The sequence below is a fragment of the Schistocerca piceifrons genome, chromosome 4 (assembly GCF_021461385.2).
Source record: "Schistocerca piceifrons isolate TAMUIC-IGC-003096 chromosome 4, iqSchPice1.1, whole genome shotgun sequence".
Taxonomy (NCBI): Eukaryota; Metazoa; Arthropoda; class Insecta; order Orthoptera; family Acrididae; genus Schistocerca; species Schistocerca piceifrons.
Genome location: NC_060141.1, coordinates 524,837,437 through 524,860,458, shown reverse-complemented (window position 1 = coordinate 524,860,458; position 23,022 = coordinate 524,837,437). Strand labels below are relative to the sequence as shown.

Below are 23,022 nucleotides of genomic sequence, written 5' to 3'. Positions count from 1 at the left end.
TACTCAGGTCCAGCCACAAGCATCGCCTATCACATCAAAGGAAGGGCCACCTGTGAAACCAGTCATGTGACCTACAAGCTTAACTGCAACCACTGTGCTGCATTCCATGTGGGCATGACAATCAACAATCTATCTGTCCACATGAATGGCCACCCATAAACTGTCGCCAAGAAACAAGTGGACCACCCTGTTGTGAACATGTTGCCAAACAGAGCATCCTTCATTTCAGTGACTGCTTCACAGCCTGTGCCATATGGATCCTTCCTACCAACACCAGCTTTTCTGAATTGCACAGGTGGCAACTTTCCCTGCAACATATCCTACGTTCCCGTAGCCCTGCTATATCCTACATTCCCGTAACCCTGCTATATCCTACATTCCCGTAACCCTGCTGGCCTAAACCTTCGTTAGTCATTGTCCTCACCTGTCCAGCTCTTTCCCTATTCCCATTCCAGCACTATGCATCCCTCATTCCACTATCACACACAGGCATTTTACTTCTCTTCTTTCCCACTACCCCCTACTCCACACCTCTCCCCTGCCCTCAGTCTGACTACACGTAGCTGCCCTACCCTCTCTCCACCTCGTCCCTGCATGGCCCCCCGAAGCAGCACTTCACTGTGCGCCAAGCCTGCCGTACTATCCCTCCCCCTCTCCACCTCAGCCTCTTTCTTACCCCCACCCAGTTACCACTCCCATCATGCACTGGTACTGCTGCTCGCAGTGTGACTTCAGTTTCCTAAGAGTGCAGTCAAGTGTATGTGTGTGTGTGGGTTTTTTTTTTTTTTTTTTTTTTTTTTACGAAGGCCATACTGGCCGAAAGCTTTATTTGTAGTCCTTTTGTTATGGCTGTCTGCGACTCAGCATCTCCACTGTATGGTGAGTAGCAACTTTCCTTTTTGTAATATTATCACATTCCATCCTGGATTTTCCATAGGTTGACTTCATTATATGGACTAAAATAACTAATAGTGAAATATTCTGTATTGTAATAAATAGTAAAATGATAATTCAATAATTATCATGCAAAATAACAAAAATAATATTCAATTATACATTGGAATATAGTGAACCAACCACATCCGTGTATTCTGCTGGTCACTAGCCACTGCGCACTGCTACATTGACTCACTGATATTTTCAGTGGTTCACTGGGGAAAATTACTTCTATTGCAGCTAAGACACAGTAAAAGTTAGTGTACACAATTGTAGCCAGAGAGTCTGAAAGGGAATCTGTGGACCATGAAACACACCAACCTTTCCCTTTCCCTTTTCATGTGACAGACAAGGAAATGCCAAAATGAGATACTCGAAACAGTCTCCTTCAGTTGACAAAGACTTAACAAATAGCATCATGAGACCCAGTTTTATATGCAGAGGTGGAAATACCATTTTCTTTCTGGCAACGAGTGTCTGACGTAGAATGTTTGGATCACCAGGTTTCAGCGAGATCTTGGTGGCCAATTTGACTGCACCCAATGCGTCTCAAGAGCTCTGTTGCCCCTCATATACAAATAAAAATGATACTTAGTATGTCTGTGTTGCTGGCAAAGAAGGCATTTCAAGGTCAGCACAGATGATCCATCGGTGAAACAAATCAGTGACTCTTCTTATGTCTTCAAATTCTTCCCGCAAACAAACTGAATGACCTATTGGGACTGCAACAAATAAATTTTTATTGTGGAGGAGGGTACACTTCAAGCTCTGCTTTGAACTATTGATGAACAACTGCCATTCAGTTGTTATACAGGATGAAATTTGCAACTCTTCCATTAAACCTTGTGCATTATTGCAATATAAAAATCCATCATCACTTTGAAGATATTGCAGAAACACAATTTTTCGTGATCAGAAGTAGGGTACCTTATTTACTTTTTCATGTACACTTTGTTAAGGGCCTTTTAATATAGGCTTGCCTGACGAATGTACTGATTTTTGTCCTTTGATTCAGAATGGTAAAACTACAATGAATGTAACAAAAAAAAATTAATCCGAACATTCAATCACTTACAATGCAAACTACCGGATGCAAATACAAGGGATGTTTCAGTACATATATAAGCAAGAAGTAACTATTGTTAGCCTTGTGTACGAACAAGAACTCGAGCTCCAAGTCAGAATGTGTTTCATTATATCAGAGCAATGCAAATCATCTATCTCACTACAGAACCTCAAGCATAACTGAACTGATCTAGACAGTATGAACCTGTCACTGGTCTGCTACATCATCATTCACCCCCTCCCCTCACCAGTTGGAGAAGGTTTCTGTCAGTCAGTAGGAGAGCGATAGTGCTTGCTGTGCCCCAAGCTCGATCCCACAAAGATGGGTCACATTCACAGTAAGATGTAAAGAGAAAAAACGTGATGTGTCAAAAGAAAACTAACTATAATTTTGAAATCAGCACAATTATTTAAATCTAAAATGACTCAAAAGTCGAATACAACAAATATTGTGTTAAGAGTTGTTCCCCAGTGTTATTGTTTGACAGAAAAAGTTTAGCATAAAAGAAATATTTATTAACTTGAGCTAACTACAGAGTTTGTTTCTAAAGCATTTTTTAAATTATTGTACAGAACCACTATTCAGTCTGAAACTTTCTGGCAGATTACAACCTTCTCTGCACTGAGACTGAAACCCAGGACATTGCATTTTGCAGATGAGGCACAGTTTTAATCTGCCAGAACGTTTCAAAAGGCACGTGCACAGCGTGAAAGATTCATTCTGGAAACAATTCTGAAGGCTGTAACTGTCTTTTCTTCCAAAAGTGCTAGTTCCTCAAGGTATGCAGGAGAGCTTAGTGAAGTACGGAAAGTGGAAGAGGGTTATTGGCGGTAGGTAAACTGTGATGACGCGACATGAGTTGTGCCTGGATAGCTCAGTCAGTAAGAATATTGCCATCGAAAGGCTAAGTTCTGTGTTCGAGACTTAGTCCAGCATACAGGTTTAGCCTTCCAGAAAGTTTCAGAGTAGTGCTTATTCCAGTGATAGTGAAAGTTCCATAGTGCCTATTGCAGTGTTTAGTGAAAGTTTCATTCTGGAGACTATTTAATTTCGTTATTGCAGTTGCAGTAGAAGAAAAAAAATGATTTTCTATTTCTCATATCCTCAGGTGGAGGTAAGGGGCAAACAGACACTCAACAATGAGACCTTTCCTCCAGGCTGGTTTGATGAAGACTTGGATCTCAGCAACAGCTGGCGTGAAGCTGAGCAATTACGTTTGCAACAGCTTCACATTGAGCAAGAGGTGAGGCACAACATTATACTCTCATATTTGTTAATTGTGAATATCTTTGTACTGTGATCACATTGTTTTTATTTTGTATGTGACACTTTTGTTTTACTTCCTTATGAAAATATTAAGATTTTGTTGGTATGTAATAGAAGGTAAGTATTTTTCAATCTATCAAAAGAGCTCTTTTGTCAGATAAGTGTGCCATGATACAGGTGATATTATCTTGTCTTCAGATACGACGGTTGGAAGAACAGCAGCATCAGCAACAAGCACTGGTTCTGGTCCGTGAAATTCCAGACAAGCCTCCACCACCGTACACACCACGTGGTACCACACTGCTGTCATCTTCAGTGCTTTGTCCGCCACCAGCAATTGGTGCTTCAGCACCCCGTCACCGTCTTATAGAACTCGTGGCTGAGGCAACTCCACTGCTCATTTCCACTGGTACACTGCCCGTGCTGCCTCCGGAAGACTTTTGTACCGGCTACAATCCTTCCATCCGCAAGTTCATCTTTGACCTCAGTAGCAGTCTTGTCAATGAGGCTGTCAGTGTCCCGTGTGAGTAAATGCTGTAATTATTCTACACATCTTGTGTGATTTTGTATAAAACATTCCACTTCCAGGTAGGTATGAAGTATGATTGGAAAGTTTAAAGAATGGGCTTGTAATTGTACAATGGTGGTACTTACATGCTACTGTGACGCATCTCCTTCAAAATAGTCTCTTTCTGACTGAACACACTGACTCCAATGGTGTTCCACTTTTGGAAACATTTCTGGGAATTTTTTTCCTGAATGTGTTAAGGATGCTGTCCATATTTGCGTGGATGTCTTCAAACGAGTCAAATCGCTTTTCTTTCAGTGAAAATTTCAGTTTAGGAAACAGGTAGAAGTCTGCTGGGACCAAATCAGGGGAATATGGCAGCCGTGGAAGCACATGAATTTTGAGTTAGGTCAAAAATTCTACAATGGAGAAGGCACGATGAGCTGGAACATTGTCATGATGTAGCGCCCAACTCCTGTCTTTCCACAATGGAGGCCTTTTTTTCTGCACCTTTTTGCGCAAACGGTCAAAGACACATTTGTAGTACCCCTGGTTAATTTTCTGTCCACCAGGGGTAAATTCATGATGCACACTACCGGTAGAATCAAAAAAAAAATCACAAACTTTGCCTTCACCTTCGGCTGACTTTGCCATGCTTTTTTCGGTCGTGGTAAACCTGAAGTCTTTCACTGCGATCACTGCACTTTGATTTCAGGATCATATCCATAAACCACAATCTGTCACCTGTAATTACCCTGTTTAACAAATCTGGGTCATTTTTAGTCCAATTAATAAGTTCTTGATACACTTCAAGTCGGTGTTGTCTCTGGTCACTTGACAACACTTTTGGAATGAATTTTGTGGACATTCGACGCATTTTCAGATCTTCAGTTAAAATTGACTGAACTCTACAGAAACTTAAGTTCATCAGCCATCTCCCTAATTGTAAGTCTGTGATCAGAGTGCACTAAGTCGCGAACTTTCACAACATTTGCATTCATTTGAGGCGGAAGGACGGCCGGACCGTGGTTCATGTTCAGTGATTCGTGACCATTTTGAAATCTGTTGAACCAGACAAAAACATTTGACTAGCTCATACCATTATCTCCAAAAGCTGTTTTTAATAGTTTGTAAGTCTCAGAAGCTGATTCCCTGGTTTTAAACCAAAATTTCACACAAAACCGTTGCTCCGTTTTTATGTCCATTTTCACACAGACAGAATCTGGCAACAAGCCCTAACAGACCTGCACTCAACCAGCTGCCACAATGAACTGAATAAAGGAAATGCAGTTTCCTGTCAGAGGGCGTTCAAGGACAAGGCAATGACTCAGTCCCCACCCTCCGTGTACCTGCCTGCCAAATCAGTAAACAGTAGCGGATCCATTCTTAAAACTTTCCAATCACAACTTGTATGTTGCTTCAAATGTTCTGTTATCTATAGGGTTGATATAATCTGCAATTAGTCTAAATTATGATACAAATGCTACACATATCAGACTAGTCGTATCTGCATTTCATCCTCCTCCTCCCTGTTCTTCTTCTTCTTCTTCTTCTTCAGTCAAAAAGTTACTTCGTTGAAGGGAGATCAGTTAAAAATATACGGTAACTGAGAAGTGGTTTTGTATGGGAATTAATAATCTTCATATTGTCGTGTAATACATCAATTGTCGTTATTGTGCAGCCTAGACCACGTATCACCAGACTACTGTTAAATTTCTTGAGGAGAATGTTATGCTGTATGTGTCCTGTTGAACATTGTTAAAACCAGTCTCTATCCAACAGATTTTATGTTCTCATGTTGCAGATTGCTCTGATATATAGCACTTACACCATGTGATCAAAAGTATCTCGACACCCATAAAAACAAACATTTTTCATGTTAGGTGCATTTTACGGCAGAATGGGGCGCTTCGTGGAACTCACGGACCTTGAACGATGTCAGGTGACTGGGCGTCAATTGTGTCATACATCCCTAGGACCACTGTTTCAGATGTGATAGTGGAGTGGAAACGTGAAAAGACATGTACAGCACAAAAGCGCACTGGCCGACCTCGTCTGTTGACTGACAGAGTCCGCCAACAGTTGAAGGGGGTTGTAATGTGTAATAGGCAGACATCTATCCAGACCATCGCACAGGAATTCCAAACTACATCAGCATCCACTGCAAGTACTACGACAGTTAGGCGGGAGGTGAGAAAACTTTGATTTCATTGTCTAGCAGTTGCTCATAAGCCATACATCACGCTGGTAAATGCCAAACGACACCTCACTTGGTGTAAGGAGTGTAAATATTGGACAATTGAAAAGTGGAAAAATGTTGGGTGGAGTGATGAATCACGGTACACAATGTGGCGATCCAAGGGCAGGGTGTGGGCAAGGCGAATGCCCGGTGAATATCATCTGCCAGCGTGTGTAGTGCCAACAGTGTGGTCATATTTTTCATGGAGGGAGCTTACACCCCTTGTTGTTTTGCGTGGCACTATCACAGCACAGGCCTACATAGATGTTTTAAGTACCTTCTTGCTTCCCAATATTGAAAAGCAATTCTGGGATGGCGATTGCACCTTTCAACATGATCGAGCATGTGTTCATAAGGCACAGCGTGTGGCGGAGTGGTTACATGACAATCACATCCCTGTAATGGACTGGCCTGCACAGAGTCCTGATTTGAATCTTATAGAACACCTTTGGGATGTTTTGAAACGCTGACTTCATACCAGGCCTCACCAACCAACATTGATACCTCTCCTCAGTGCAGCACTCGATGAAGAATGGGCTGCCATTCCCCAAGAAACGTTTCAGCACCTGATTGAACATAAGCCTGCGAGAGTGGAAACTGTCGTCAAGGCTAACGGTGGGCCAATGCCGTATTGAATTCCAGCATTACCGGTGAAGGGCGCCACGAACTTGTAAGTCATTTTCAGCCAGGTGTCTGAATACTTTTGATCACATAGTGTATGTGCAGTTTTGATCATATTCCTGTGATATCTGTAACAGGAACTACCATATTTTTTCTGTTTATAGGGAAGCACAAAATGAAAGTTCAAATGCATCTGCTCTACAGATTCCCAAGTTTTATTCTGCTTTGTAGCCAGTTAGTCTGATAATCAGAAAAAAATTGAAGCTCTGCATTAATAAGAACTTAGGACTTGCATTAGGTGAGGGCTGGATTCAGATGTCTTTCCAACTTTTGAGGTCATTTCTACAGGATGGTGCAGAGAAGCAGAAACTTTTGTAAAGTTTATGTTTGTATTTTGCCGACATGGTGACAGTGTGACAGCAGCACAAAAAGTATTTTAATACCACTACAAGGTCCTGCCCTCAGGTCAGATTCCTTCTTTACACAATCAAAAGGGTTTGTAACTCAGAAGAGACCAGTTAGGGTTTGAAGAGGGGAAAAAAAGCCTGATGGGCATGTATTATATGTACGTACCTCAAAAAATGTTGATGCTGTGCAGGGTGCAGTGGTAAGGAATCCTCATTGTTCAGTGCGAAAAGTTGCCTCGTCATTGGGGCTTGGATGTTAGAAGATGCAATGAACACTCCATAGCTTTCAATTTGATCATTACAAGCTTCAGATTGTCCAAAAACGGAAACCTAATGATTGTGTATTGCATTTATAATTTTGTGGATACCTGTTGGCTAAAATGAGCGAGGAAGCCAACTTCATTGCAAACTTTTGAATGTCAGATGAAGCCCATTTCCACCTTAGTGGATTCATTATTAAAGAGAACATATGTTACTGAGCACAAACAAATCCTCCTGTGCTTCACCAGTGACAATTAACAGTGCCAAAGTTACTGTATGGTGTGCAGTGCTGTGTCATGGCATGATAGGCTCTTCAGAAGATGGAGGAGGCTCCACTGTCAGTGTGACACCTCACCATTATGTCAACATGATACAGACTTTGTGTCTCAAAGGTTCCACTCGCTTCCAAATCTTGATATTCATCACACCTGATTTCACCAGGGTGGATTTCATCTCACACATTGACTAACTATCAATAGCTGCAGCTTTTGGAGATCACATAATTTCAAGCAATGCTGACATCGCTTGGCCACCATGATCTCCAGATCTCTCTGTCTGTGAGTACTTTTTATGGAGACATCTGAAGATCATTGTGTACTGTACTAGACCAACAAACCTTACTGATATCAAGATTCAGGTTAGAGAAAATGCTGCCAACTTGTTGGAGAACATGTTAAGCTGCACTGTGCAAAGTCTGCAGCATCGACTTACTGAGTATGTTCAGACGAGCAATACTTAAAGGAGATAATTTTTTAAAAAGTTATGCCTGACGAAATTTTCTCTGCGTGTTTCAGCATAAAATAAAGGTTATCAGTTTCCTTGATTTTTTTCTAATAATTTCAGATTCTTTCATTTCTCTGTCCTCTCAATAATGGACTGCAACTGATAACTTTACAAACCATATTAAAACTACACTATTTCCACTCTGAGAATCATATTGTAGCTGGCAAAGAAGTTCCTATTTGTGCATAATTCCGAGTGATTTAAAAAGAAAGAACAGACTTCAGCTGTTTATTACAAGCAACATGGCAACTACATCACAAGACAAATCATTTTGTGTGTTGGAATTTGCACGAAGTCAATCCATTGTTCAAGTGCAACAAGCATTCTGCCAGCAATTTGGCAAGAAGTCATCTCTGCACAAGCATATTTATGAAGGGCATACAAAACTATTGGAAATTGATTACACATGCAAAGGGAAGAGCACTGGTTGGCCATGCACACCTAATGAAAATGTCTGGTGTATCCGAGAGGCGTTCACACACAGCACTCGGAAGGCCACAGGATGGGCAGACCAGGAACTTCAGTTTCCTCAAACAATTGTATGGTGTGTTCTGAAATGACACCTGCGTATGAAGTCATACAAGTTGCAGTTACTTCAGCAATTGCGCCACAGCAACTGTAACAGAAAGTATAAATTTTACATTCCAGTTCTCCAGGATATGGCAGAGGACACTTTTTCTGAACGTTTCATCTTTTCAGACAAATTGGTTTCATCTACTGGGTAAAGTAAACAGTCACTATTTTAAAATTTGGGATCACAAAATCCTGGCTTCACTGACAAACATGAAAGAGACTCACCAAAACTGAAAGTGTTCTGTGCCATTTCTCTTCACAAAGTTTATGGACCTTTCTTTTCTTGGAGCAAACTGTGACTGGAATGTCATACCTGGACATGCTGCAAAATTCGTTGTGTCCTCAATGTCACAAAAGTTCCATTCCTCAGTTTCACCTCGAGATGTGGCGTTGTCTTAACAGCACTATCCCTCAACATTGAATACGAAGAGGTGGACAACAAAACTTATTCATTGCTTTTGTCCTCCCAGGTCACCAGACCTCAAACCTTCGGTTTTTTTCTGTGGGGATGTGTAAAAGACTGAGTATTTGTCCCACCTGTGGCAGCTACTCCTCAAAAGTTGAGAAATCAGATTGTTGAAGCTGTCAGTTCAGTAAATTCATGTCATCAAATTGATTCATGTGAAGAATAAAATGGACTACCGTTTAGATGTTTCTTGAGCAATGCATGGTGCTCATGCTGAGTGTATGGTATAGTGTGTGTGTGTGTGTGTGTGTGTGTGTGTGTGTGTGTGTGAGAGAGAGAGAGAGAGAGAGAGAGAGAGAGAGAGAGAGAGAGAGAGAGAACATAAAGCTTTGACCCCATGGTGAAACAAGAATTGGTCTTAAAAAGTGTTTTGTAAGCCATTTCTTGTGTGCATATATTACATTCCCTTAAGATTCTTCCAATGAATCTCAACGAGATATCTGTGGCATGTGCAATATGTTTCTGTCTTTCACACTTTTTCAGTAATAAACAGTTGAAATCTGTTCTGTATGTGAATCACCCTGTATTTTGTTAAGTTTGTTTGTCACGCCTATAGACAGTGAGTGACAGCAAGAAGAGACAGAATCTGTACTTCCACTGTTATTTATCTACATTCAAATTGCCATCTTGCATTGGTTGGCAGATGTGAGCTCTTAATTCTTCTGATTTCTGAATCGTATAGAGATGTAAGTAATATGTTCCCCAATTATTCTTGTAATTTACACTCTCTTAATTTCTATTGTAAACTTCTCGTAGATGCACACTGCTTCTGGTAGTGTCTGCTCCTGTGGTAGGATGAGAATCTCCAGGACACTCATATACTTACTAAATGACCCCATGGTGAAAAAAGAATTGGTTTTAAGAACTGTTTTGTAAGCCATTTTTGTGTGCATATATTACATTCCTTAAGATTCTTCCAGTGAATCTCGGCAAGATATCTGAGGGTTTTTACAGTGATTATCACTAACGACATAATTAAGCAGTAATGGTTCATACTAACTATTTATGGGCAGCACAATACTACATCCGTTTACATTCAGATCTTCCTGTGTTTCATCCCAATCTTCATGCATTGCAACCACCCTATTGACAACAGCATCATCCATGGACAACCTCATTGAATATCTTGCCCTATCACACTTGATTGGAAGTACTCCTGAAATTACCTTTACATCTGATGATTGTGTTCTATATCTACATACATATTCTGCAAGCCGCTGTATGATGATTGATGGATGGTACCACGTACCACTGCTAGTCATTTTCTTTCCAATTCCAGCTCTGTACGAGCTCTAATTTCCTTTATCTTGTTTTTGTGGTCCTGGCATGAAATGTACATTGGCTGTAATAGAATCTTTCTGTAGTCAGCTGCAAATGCCTGTTCTCTAAATTTTCTCAGTGGTGTTTCACTAAAATAACATCTCTTGCCCTCCACAAATTACCATTTGCATTCACAAAGCAACTCCATAACACTCACATGATCAAACCTTCCAGTACCGAATCTAGCAGTACACATGTGAATTGTTTCAACATCTCCCTTTAATCCAACCTGAATGGGGATCTCAAATGCTCAAGCAGTTCTTAATAGTGGAATGCACAAGTGCTCTACATGCAGTCTCCTTTGTAGATGAGCTACACTTTTCTAAAACTCTCCCAGTAAACCAGAGTTGATCATTTGCCTTCCCTTCTACCGTCCTTAATTGCTCATTCCATTTCGTATCACTTTGCAACAATAAGCCTACATATACAGGGTGTTACAAAAAGGTACAGCCAAACTTTCAGGAAACATTCCTCACACACAAATAAAGAAAAGATGTTATGTGGACATGTGTCCGGAAACTCTTAATTTCCATGTTAGAGCTCCTTGTATGGAGAGTGCTACGGGAAAACCAGTTGTTTCCGTACCATGTACAGCGTGTGCAGGCACTATCAGCAGCTGATTGGCCTCCACGGGTACACTTCTGCGAATGGTTCATCCAACAATGTGTCAATCCTCATTTCAGTGCAAATGTTCTATTTATGGATGAGGCTTCATTCCAACGTGATCAAATTGTAAATTTTCACAATCAACATGTGTGGGCTGACAAGAATCCCCATGCAATTGTGCAATCACGTCATCAACACAGATTTTCTGTGAACGTTTGGGCAGGCATTGTTGGTGATGTCTTGATTGGGCCCCATGTTCTTCCACCTACACTCAATGGAGCACGTTATCATGATTTCATACGGGATATACAGGGTGTGCTGCTAGAACATGTGCCTTTACAAGTACAACACAACATGTGGTTCATGCACGATGGAGCTCCTGCACATTGCAGTCGAAGTGTTCATACGCTTCTCAACAACAGATTCGGTGACCGATGGATTGGTAGAGGCGGACCAGTTCCATGGCCTCCACGCTCTCCTGACCTCAACCCTCTTGACTTTCATTTATGGTGGCATTTGAAAGCTCTTGTCTACGCAACCCCGGTACCAAATGTAGAGACTCTTCGTGCTCGTATTGTGGACGGCTGTGATACAATACGCCATTCTCCAGGGCTGCATCAGTGCATCAGGGATTCCATGCGATGGAGGGTGGATGCATGTATCCTCGCTAACAGAGGACATTTTGAACATTTCCTGTAACAAAGTGTTTGAAGTCACGCTAGTACGTTCTGTTTCTGTGTGTTTCCATTCCATGATTAATGTGATTTGAAGAGAAGTAATAAAATGAGCTCTAACATGGAAAGTAAGCGTTTCCAGACACATGTCCACATAACATATTTTCTTTCTTTGTGTGTGAGGAATGTTTCCTGGAAGTTTGGTCGTACCTTTTTGTAACACCCTGTATAATCAATGTGACTCTGTCAGGCAGCACACCACTAGTACTGTATTCAAACATTACAGGATTATTTTTTCTACTCCTCTGTATAACTTATATTTTCTATATTTAGAACAAGCTGCCATTCAACATAGCAAATAGAAATTGTGTCTAAGTTATCTTGCCTCGTTCTACAGTCACTCAATGACAATACTTTCCGTTATACTGCAGTGTCATCAGCAAACAGTTGCAGATTGCTGATCACGCTTTCCACCAAATCAGTCCATTTCTGTTAATAACGACTTGTTGAGTTCTGCCTATAAGGAACTCCTGCAATCCAATCACAGATTGCTCCAATACTAGGTAAGTTTGTATTATTTTCACTAAGCAACAGTGAGGAACTGTATCAGAGACTTTACTGGAGTCAGGGAACCCATCACCAACCTGGGTACCATTGTTTGCATCTCTCTGTATGTCATGGACAGAAAGAGTGAACCAAGTTTCACAAGATGCCTGTTTGAGGAATCTGTGTTGATTTACACATACAAGATTTTTGTCCTCCAAAAGTGGTATAATGCATAATCATAAAACATGCTCTATAATTCTACAACAGACTGATCTTAGTGATATAGAGTTATAATTATATTCATCTGTCTGACAACTCGCCTCAAAAGTGGAAACAACATGTATTTTTTTTTCCAATCACTTGCTACCTGTTGTTGTTCCAGCAATATTTCGTAAACTGATGCTAGAGGGTAAGCAAGTTTTTTTGCACACCTCTGTAGAAACACATCCAGTACAGGTGCCTTTTCACTATTGAGTGATCTTAGTTAATTCTCTTTCCTGCAGTCACTTATCTCAATATCTGCCATTTCAACATTCATAGGATGATTGAATGTAAGAGGCTTATTACAATCTTCCACAGTGAAAAAATTTTGGAAAACCAAGTACTGTATCATACAGTGCAGTTTTTCATTCCCCCTCCCTTAACCCGTGGTCCAAGGCAGAGAAATACACCTTGGACTGCAGCCTAATGTCCATAAATCAAAAACCACCAAGGTGTCACCTTTCATTACATTGTTAGTATGATAACTGAGTAACTGAAAAGATGATTTCAATCTGCTTACTGACAGCTGGTAAGAGTAAAACTTTTTAGGGTTTTTATTCAGATCAGATTAGCCTTGGGAGAGCCAGCCTTGACAAAACTCTACCATCTGGTGAGCAAGATGTATGAGGCAGGTGAAATACTGTCAGACTTCAAGAAGAATATAATAATTCCAATCTCAAAGAAAGCAGGTATTGACAGATGTGAAAATTACCGAACTGTCAGTTTAATAAGTCATGGCTGCAAAATACTAACACAAATTCTTTACAGATGAATGGAAAAACTGGTAGAAGCCGACCTCGAGGAAAATCAGTTTGGATTGCATAGAAATGTTGGAACACGTGAGGCAATACTGACCCTACGACTTATCTTAGAAGAACGATTAAGGAACGGCAAACCTACGTTTCTAGCATTTGTAGACTTAGAGAAAGCTTTTGACAATGTTGACTGGAGTACTCTCTTTCAAATTCTGAAGGTGGCAGGGGTAAAATACAGGGAGTGAAAGGCTATTTACAATTTGTACAGAAACCAGATGGCAGTTATAAGAGTCGAGGGACATGAAAGGGAAGCAGTGGTTGGGAAGGGAGTGAGACAGGGTTGTAGCCTATCCTCGATGTTATTCAATCTGTATATTTAGCAGGCAGTAAAGGAAACAAAAGAAAAATTCAGAGTATGAATTAAAATCCATGGAGAAGAAATAAAAACTTTGAGGTTCGCTGGTGACATTGTAATTCTGGTAGAGACAGCAAAGGACCTGGAAGAGCAGTTGAACAGAATGGACAGTGTCTCGAAAGGAGGATATAAGATGAACATCAACAAAAGCAAAATGAGGATAATGGAATGTAGTCGAAATAAAATGGGTAATGCTGAAGGAATTAGATTAGAAAATGAGACACTTAAAGTGGTAAATGAGTTTTGCTATTTGGGGGAAAAAATAACTGATGATGGTCAAAGTAGAGAGATTATAAATGTAGACTAGTAATAGAAAGAGAAGCATTTCTGAAGAAGAGAAATTTGCTAACATCGAGTATAGATTTAAGTGTCAGGAAGTTGTTTCTGAAAGTATTTGTATGGAGTGTAGCCACATATGGAAGTGAAACATGGACGATAAATAGTCTAGACACGAAGAGAATAGAAGCTTTTGAAATGTGGTGCTACAGAAGAATGCTGAAGATTAGATGGGTAGATCACATAACTAATGAGAAGGTATTGAATAGAATTTGGGGATAAGAGAAATTTGTGGCACAACTTGACTAGAAGAACGGATCGGTTGGTAAGACATGTTCTGAGGCATCAAGGGATCACCAATTTAGTATTGGAGGGCAGCATGGAGGGTAAAAATCGTAGAGGGAGACCAAGAGATGAATACACAATCTGACAAACCTTCACAGTACTGGTGCTGGCTAGAAAAAGCGTTTATACTAACCTACTGTATGAAGAAGCTTTGTGGACCCTACAGCTTATCAGCCTGGCGACAGATCTGCAGCTTGCCATGATAACACAGATGAATACACTAAGCAGATTCAGAAGGATATGGGTACTGGGAGATGAAGAAGCTTGCACAGGATGGAGTAGCATGGAGAGCTGCAGTCTCTGGACTGAAGACCACAACAACAACATTCAGATCAGTTGGCAAAATTTTACTTACCTTGTCAAACACTTTTCACATCACTCTCCTAACACTCGTTCAGCTTGATTTGGTTTTTGTTTGTCAAAAGCTTGATTTAGTTTTTGTTTGTCAAAAGCTTGATTTAGTTTTTGTTTGTCAAAAGCTTGATTTAGTTTTTGTTTGCCAACAAGGCTTCTACTTTTTTTTTTGCCTCTTGTCACTATTGCTAAACAAAAAACTTTTTATTATTGTTAACATTCCACAGAACACCTGCATTCATTGACCCTGGAACAGCCTTATGATCACCGATTGTCTGCTCTGCATTTGCTCATTCAAGAAGTTCAGCAGTGTTAGTTACTTGGGAGTCTAGACTTTGCCCCTATGTGTCAATTCTCTGACAATTTGCTCGGAGTAATTTTCAGGCAAGATATTCAGAATACATATTTGTGGGCACCAGTTTTAAACATACAAACTTTTGCATTCCAAAGCTGGCAAACGAAAAATTCCCTTATATCACAATAGCATTATCTGAAACACTCTGCCTCAATGGCTCCTGGGGCAGATGGTCTCTAAAAGCATCCAATGACAATGTATGACCCATCTTTAATTATAATCTTCACCCAAATTATTTCACATTCAGGACCTGTAATAACTTCACTATATGTATTATCAAGTTTATATAGCAATAACAATGCCACCACCATTGGCTCCTAGGCTGTCCTTGTGATTTACATTCCAATCTGAATACAGTACTTCATTGCTATCCTCTTTTGGTTTCAGCCAGCTTTCTGTTCCTATTATGATGTGGATGTCATTACCTTTAATAAGTGAGATTAATGTTGGGACCTTCCGACATTTCAAAAACTTTTCCTTAAATAAACACATGGTGCCCATTGTTGGGTTTGACCTACCACCAATTTTTGGAATTCTCCTGAAATATGTATCGTGCAGGGAATATTGGCCAGTGCGGCATATGCTCCACCCTTGCACCTTTCCATCTTTGCTCCCTTCTCTTTAGTAACGTAACACGCCCAAAACTCAGCACGGTAGCTATACGGTTGTGGGGTGGGGGTGTCATGGAGTACCTGCATTGTGGTAACCCCCTAACCATGCAGGGATTGCACTGTTGGTGCCTGAGCTGAAAACTCCCCATTTATGCCAAGGAGTATGTGCCCGCTGTAACTGGGGCATGGGGCATCCGAGCAATGGATTACTGCCCAGGTGACCGTGGCTGAAGCTGGGTGGCACCCATAGGAAGAGCAGATGAAGTTTCCTCTGGCTGGTACCCATATGAACCCAGCAGTCTCTATGGAAGGCAAGCCCTCTTTTAATGCACAGAGATACAACCCTAAAATGGTACCTCCCCTGGCTACACCAAGGGAGGAATGTAGGGCTTAATGGGAAGCAGAGAAATTCCTTCTGGCCACAACCACCTTATTCTTTGTGGAGAACTTAGAAGACAAGTTTGAGAGGTGGCAGCCATCTCGACACTAAAAAGTGTGTTAGTTTTGATCAAAACAGCTTCCCCTGCCCAGTCACAGGCACTGCTCACTTGTAACAAGTTAGGTGACATACTGGTGACTGTCACTCCCCGTAACATTCTAAATATGGTTCAGGGCATCATTTTCCACCAAGACCTGTTCTTGCATGTGCCAGCATGGAGCGATGGGGTGTTCACTTTGACTTTCGTTTACATAGGGGGCAACAGGACAATAGGGTTCCAACTGGTGCCTTCATCTTGATCTTTGAAGGTGATCCATTGTCTGCAAAGATCAAGGTGATGGTATAGCGATGTGATGTGAAACCAGAAGCTCCCCCACATGCAGTGATTGAAATTTTGGCACATGTCTGTGTGTTGCAATGCTAGCTTCATCTCTAGAGATTGTGGACAATTACTGCGTACGAGCACTCCTTGTGATCCCCCACCCCCTTGTCAGATTGCACTGGTTTCCAGAGAGAGAAGAAAATACAAGGATACAAGACTCCGTACAAACTATCGTGTCAAGATGCCAAAAAGTAGTACAAGCGGTTGCACATAGCCTGTAAAACAATGTCATTTGCTACAGCTACAATGACATCTCCTTCTTTTATGATGGTATTCCGGCCATTACACCTCCTACAGTGGGTCGTCAGGACCACTCAACCATGCCTGCCCCCTGATGGTTGGGGCTCCCCTCTTGTTGCTTCCCCCCACACATACTTTGGGACCAGTGGCTTCTCACCCAGCAGGGACATTGGTCCCCACCTCCCAGCTGGCGACGAATCACCTCCCTCTGGATTCTCTTGCCAGGAAGGGGTCCCTCAGGACACTTTCTTCCAAGTTTTCCGTCAGTCCAGAGTCAGACAATAGGTGATGACCGAAGGAACCACAAGCTGCTTGTCACAGGGCTTTGCAATCATCGTCTTTGCCTGAAACTAATTTGAAGAAGCCCTCACAATCATTGAACTCCTCTAAGAAAAGAAAAGACAAGGAAAAATTCCTCCTAGAAATAAGACATTCCAGTGGCCCCCATGCCAATAGATCCTCCCTTTTACACTCCTGTGGCCGAGGCAGAGATTCCAGCAACCCCTGAGGCCTCAGTTTGCACCACACAATGGAATCCGATATCGATGCCATAATACCTGTCAGTGGCAGCAGGTGACCAAGGACATAACTGCCTCCTCGGTCACTTCATGGCCTCACAGCACAACAACAACATTATTCTCCAGTGGAAATGTAGCACTTTTTTCCACCCCCTCGGTGAGCTACAATATCTTTTAAGAACTTCCCCCGTCTTCTGCTTTGCCTGTCAGGAGATTTGGTTTCCAAAAATGCAGACCTCAGCCCTTCATGGATATCAGGGCGATTATAAGAATCATGCGGGCAGATTTGTACATATGCTCTGGACACTGTATAGCCACCTTATGCCTGTTAATACACCTCTGGAGGGTGCGGACGGAGTTTGTACATACATTCTGGACACACTATGTAGCAACCTTGTGCCTCTTAATACACCTTTTGAGGGTGTGACTGTTCAGCTAAGAGCATTTCATGATATTACCATCTGCAGTATGTACCTCCCTCCCAATGGTGAAGTGTCTAAGAACATATTGTTTGCATTGGTTACCCAGCTGTCCCCCCACCTTTCATAATCTTAGGTGATTTCAATGCCCATAACCTCTTGTGATGTGGAGCAACAATAACTGGCCACGGAAAACTTACTGGCACAACTTGACCTTTGCTTTTTGAGTATTGGTACCCCCCACACACACTTGTGTGTGGCACACAGAACTTTCTTTGCCATTGACATTTCTATTTGCAGGCCCTTGTCTTCTCCCATCCCAATGGCACTGTAGAGTCCATGATGACCTGTGTGGTAGTGACCACTTCCCAATCTTCCTGTCCCTCCCTCAGCGTTACTCCGCTGGATGCCTGTCCAGATGGGCTCTCGACCAGTATTGACTGGGGTGCTTTCACCTCTGCTGTCGACCCTCGGCTCCCTGCTGCATGGAGACATCAAAGAGAATTCAGAATACAATTGCACCCATGTCTTCAGAAGCTGATTTGGCGATCTGTTATTGTTTGTGCTGGCTCTGATAGAAGACCGCACCTTGTTAGTCATCAGAAACCTCAGAGGCCATTAGAGATCATAAGCAGACTCTCCAGGGCCATAAGCGGCACCCATTGATGGAGCGACTCATTGTCTTTAAACGGCTCCATGCCTGGCCCTGCCATCTAATAAAACGATGGAAACAGGAATGTTGGAAATGGTATGTTTCAACCATTGGACCACGTAACTCCCCTTTCCAGGTTTGGGCAAAGATCAGATGTGTCTAGGAATACCAGACATCTGCAGGTGTACTTGTTATTACCTTGAATGGCACTGCCTACACTGACCCACGGCCACCGAAAATTTTGCTCTGCATTATGCTTGAGCCTCTCCATCTGAGAGTGTGTCCTAAAACAGCAGGTGGAACGAAAGCAATTACCATTTACAATACATCATCTGGAGTAATTTAATGCTCCACTGAGCGAATGGAAATTCATCAATGTCCTAGCCCATTGCTCTGATAAAACCCCAGGGCTGAATGGCATCGACAACCAAATGATCAAGCACCTGTCAATGAATTGTCAACATCATATCCTTGCCATCTTTAACTGCATTTGGAGTGAGGGCAAGTTCCCATTGCCAAAGGTGAGAAAGTATCATCATCCCACGATTGAACTGGGTAAACACCTCTAGAAGCAATTATCGCCCAGTAAGTCTCACCAATATTCTCTGTAAATTGCTTGAAAACATGGTGAGCCTGTGGATGTGTTGGCTCCTTGAGTCTCGGGGTCTTTTGGCTCCACCCCAGGATGGTTTTTGCCAAGGCTGTTTCACTACTGATAACCTGATTTACCTGGAGTCTGCTGTTTGAACAGCGTTTTGCCCAATGTCAAGACCTTATAGCGGTCTTCTTCGAGCTGCAAAAGGCTTGTGATACCATGGCCTTGCTACCTTACACAAAAGAGGTCTCTGGGATCCACTCCCAAATTTTACTCAGGACTTCGTGTTGCACCATGCATTGCGGGTTCAAGTTGGTGCCTTCCCACAGTACCCCACATTTCACACAATGGGGTCATGCAGGGCTCTGCACTGAGTGTTCCTCTCTTTCTAGTTGACATCAATGGTCTAGCAGCAACTTTGGAGTCCTCAGTATCACCCTCCCTGTAAGCTGATGACTTTTGCCTCTACTATTGCTGCTCTAGTGTGGATGTCGCTGAGTGTCAACTGCAAGGTGCCATACGAGAGGTGGAGGCATGGCCCTCATCCATGGCTTTCAGTTGTCAGCCACCAAGACTCTTGTCATGCACATCCCCGTCGATGTTGTTCTCTTCACCTACAACTAGAACTTTACCTCAACAACCAACTACTGAATGTGGTGGAGACTGACCACTTTTTAGGACTGGTCTTCAATTCTCGGTTGATGTGGATTCCGCTGTTCACAACCTGAAGCGAAAATACTGGCTGCACATTGATACATTTCACTGCCTGATGAGTAACTCTAGCTGGGGTGCAGATCACACTACCCTTCTGCAGCTGTACAAAGCCCTGATACAATCCTGTCTTGTTTATGGAAGTCTGGCATACGGTTTGGCATCACCCTCAGCATTGCGAATACTGGATCCAATATACTAATGTGGGGTTCGACTTGTGACAGGAGATTTTGAACTAGCCCTCTCAACAGCTCATTTTTTGAGGCTGGGATCCCTTCATGGTGGATCAGGTGCCTACAACAGTTTATCAGTTATGCTACCCAGGTTCACCGCCTCCCCTCAGCACTTGAACTACCATCTCTTTCCAAGCACAGAGATCCATCTCCCACAACGGTGGCCCAGATTATGAATTACAGTCACAATCCGCATACGGTTTCTTCTCTGTGAGCACCATTTGTTCCTCTTCCACCTCTCATGTGGGCCTACTCACGTACACCTCCATTGAGCATCCTTTGGCCCAGCTTCGTCTTAACCTACCATAAGATCCAGAAGATTTCGATCTCTCAGGAGGCCCTCTGACACAGATTTTTCTCCATCCTTAGTACATCTCGAAGTTCATAAGTAGTCTATACTGATAGCTTGATGGTTGCTGGTCACATGGGCTTTGTTTATATTCACACAGGAACATACTATGCACTCCTTCTCAGACGGCTGTAGTGTTTTCACTGCTTAGTCGAGAGCCATCTCACATGCTCTTCAGCATATCCATTCATGCATCGGTGGGATCCTTTCTCATCTGCAGCAACTCCTTGAGCAATTAGCAAGCTCTCGACCAGTGCTACCCTCAACATCTCTTGCTTATTGCTATCCAGGATTCCCTGTATACCCTCAAACAATGTGGATGCTCAGTGACCTTCGTCTGAATCCTGGGCCACGTCACTATCCCAGGGAATGTGCTCACTGATAGCCTCACCAAACTGGCTACCAGTAAACTGACTCTTAAGATGAGTATTCCGGAAACAAACTTCCGATCAGCGTTACACCGTCAAGTTTTAGGACTCTGACTTCACCAAACTAACTACAGGTGATAAAGGAGACTAAGAATCTGTGGAGGTCCTCCACACAGGCCTCTTGTGAGGACTCTACCATCCTTTGCCGGCTCCGCTTCAGCCATACTTGGTTGACTCATGGTCATCTACTCCGTCACAAGGACCCACCCTACCACTGTTGTGGTTCCTGTTTGATGGTGGTCCATATTTTGCTGGACTGTCTCAACCTAGCTGCCCTACGGCGGACTCTTAATCTCCCTGACTTGCTAATCGTGGCATTAGGAGGCGATGCCTCTGTGGCTGACTTATTTTTACATTTATTAATGAAGGGGCCTTTTACCACTCTCTTTAAGGAAGGGCCACTTACCCTTATCGGCCCATTGATGTGTTGACAGAACACTTTGTGGCTTCCTCTGCCCAGACCAGGCTGCAGTTGTCTGGGTTTGGTGGTCCAGCCCAGTTCTCACCCTCCCTGCTCTTTTACTCTTCTTCCTCACTCTCAAGTGGAGTGTTAAGACGTGTTCATTTTTTGTCCCTCTGTGCTTTTCTTACACTGTCTATGTTGGTTAGACAGTTTCTGAGTGGAGTACCTCTGGTAAGTGGTAGGGGGCTGGAGGATGTACGTCCCCTCATTGCACTCTGCTTTCAGGGGCTTCCAGCTGCTCCCTAGATGAGACGCTTTGCCTCCTTTTCCTCCTCTGTCTTCCTTTCTTGTTTTTGTCCCTTATCTCGACTTCATTGACCTTTCGTAGACCTCGGGGTCTTGTTCCCCTGGGGTTTGTGCTTTTAGGCTACCTCTGATCTTCAGTCTTGGAGACCTGTCTGTTCGAGGAAAAAGGGGATGAAGACCTTGTAGTTTGGACTCTTTAATCATCCAACCAACCATAGGCCAGGCTGTTCTTGCAGGTATCTGTTAGCTCACCTGTAAGCAGATGCAGGTAGCATAAGCTACCTACCAGCTACTTGACCACCTCTGGTCCTGGGGGATCAGCTGGGAAAGTATGATCGCACAGGTACCTGACTGCCCTCACATTAGCTGTTTGCCCACCTTTCCTCGCGCCCCACTTCTGGATGCCTGACTGCTTTCTGGTGGAACTTGTGTCGGAACAGCTTAGGACGGGGGGGGGGGGGGGGGAGTGGGGACCACGCCAGGTGTACTCTGCTGCCTTAGTAGCCACTTCCTTTGTGTAGTGCATGCCTACCTCATTTGGAGATATTTTTTGTAGGGGGGAGTATCTATAATTCTCCACCTGATTGCAACAGTTGGGATATTGGCGCCAGAGATCAAATCAGAATTGTCAGAGCTCTTGTTCAGTCTATCCAGCTGGCTACAAACCATAGGACCATGATTGATTCTGAAAACAGTGCATCGAATATTTGTCTAGAGCAGTTCAGCCTGTCGTGTAAAGGCTGCGACTGACACTGTCGCTGAGCCAGATGCTGTCACCTCTCCTGTTTCAGAGGAAACCACTCAGCCTGCAAGATGCAGGCAATCGTAGAGGGTGGGATTATTGGTAGTTGGGAACTCCAACGTTAGGCGCGTTATGGGGCCCCTTAGGGACTTGGCTGACAAGAAGGGTAAGAAACCAATGTGCACTCCATGTGCATACTGGGTGGAGTCGTTCCAGATGTGGAAAGGGTCCTCCCGGATGCCATGAAGAGCACAGGGTGCAGCCAACTGCTGGTGGTTGCTCACATCGGTACCAATGATGTGTGTCACTTTGGATCAGAAGAGATTTTCTCTGGATTCGAGCAGCTAACAGAAGTGGTAAAGGCTGCCAGTCTTGCTTGCAAGATGAAAGCTGAGCTGACCATTTGCAGCATAGTCGACAGGACCAATTGCAGACCTCTGGTACACAGCTGAGTGGAGGGTCTGAATCAGAGGTTCAGACAGTTCTGCGGCCGTGTAGGCTGCAGATTCCTCAACTTGCACCAAAGGGTGGTTGGGTTTCGGGTTCCACTGAATAGGTCAGGTGTCCACTATACGCAGGAGGTGGCTACTTGGGTAGCAGAGGCTGTGTGGTGTGGAGTGCGTGGTTTTTTAGGTTAGAGGGTCTCGGAAAAACATAAGAAGGGCTTCAGCCACAAAGGGTGCAGGCTGAACACAGGAAGAACGTTTGATACAGGAATCATTGGTATAACAGTTGTAAATTGTCGTAGCTGTGTTGGGAAAGTACCAGAGCTCCAAGCACTATCAGAAAGCACTGATGCTCAAATCGTTATAGGCACTAAAAGCTGGCTAAAGCCGGATATAAGCTCAGCCGATATTTTTGCGATGAACCTAATGGTGTTCCGAAAGGATAGACTAAACACGGTTGGCGTTGGCGTGCTTGTTGCTGTCAGTAGTAGTTTATATTGTCGCGAAATTGAAGT

General features: G+C 43.0%; 1 protein-coding gene across 1 annotated transcript in view; it reads left to right on the top strand.

Annotated features, from left to right (window-relative positions):
- Nucleotides 1–23,022, top strand: part of LOC124795978 — a 258,146-nt gene that overhangs the window by 216,048 nt on the left and 19,076 nt on the right. Inside the window, exons 18-19 of the mRNA XM_047260060.1 lie at nucleotides 3,111–3,245; nucleotides 3,467–3,791. Of these exons, the coding sequence (XP_047116016.1) occupies nucleotides 3,111–3,245; nucleotides 3,467–3,791 (460 nt within the window). The remainder of the gene's footprint in view (nucleotides 1–3,110; nucleotides 3,246–3,466; nucleotides 3,792–23,022) is intronic.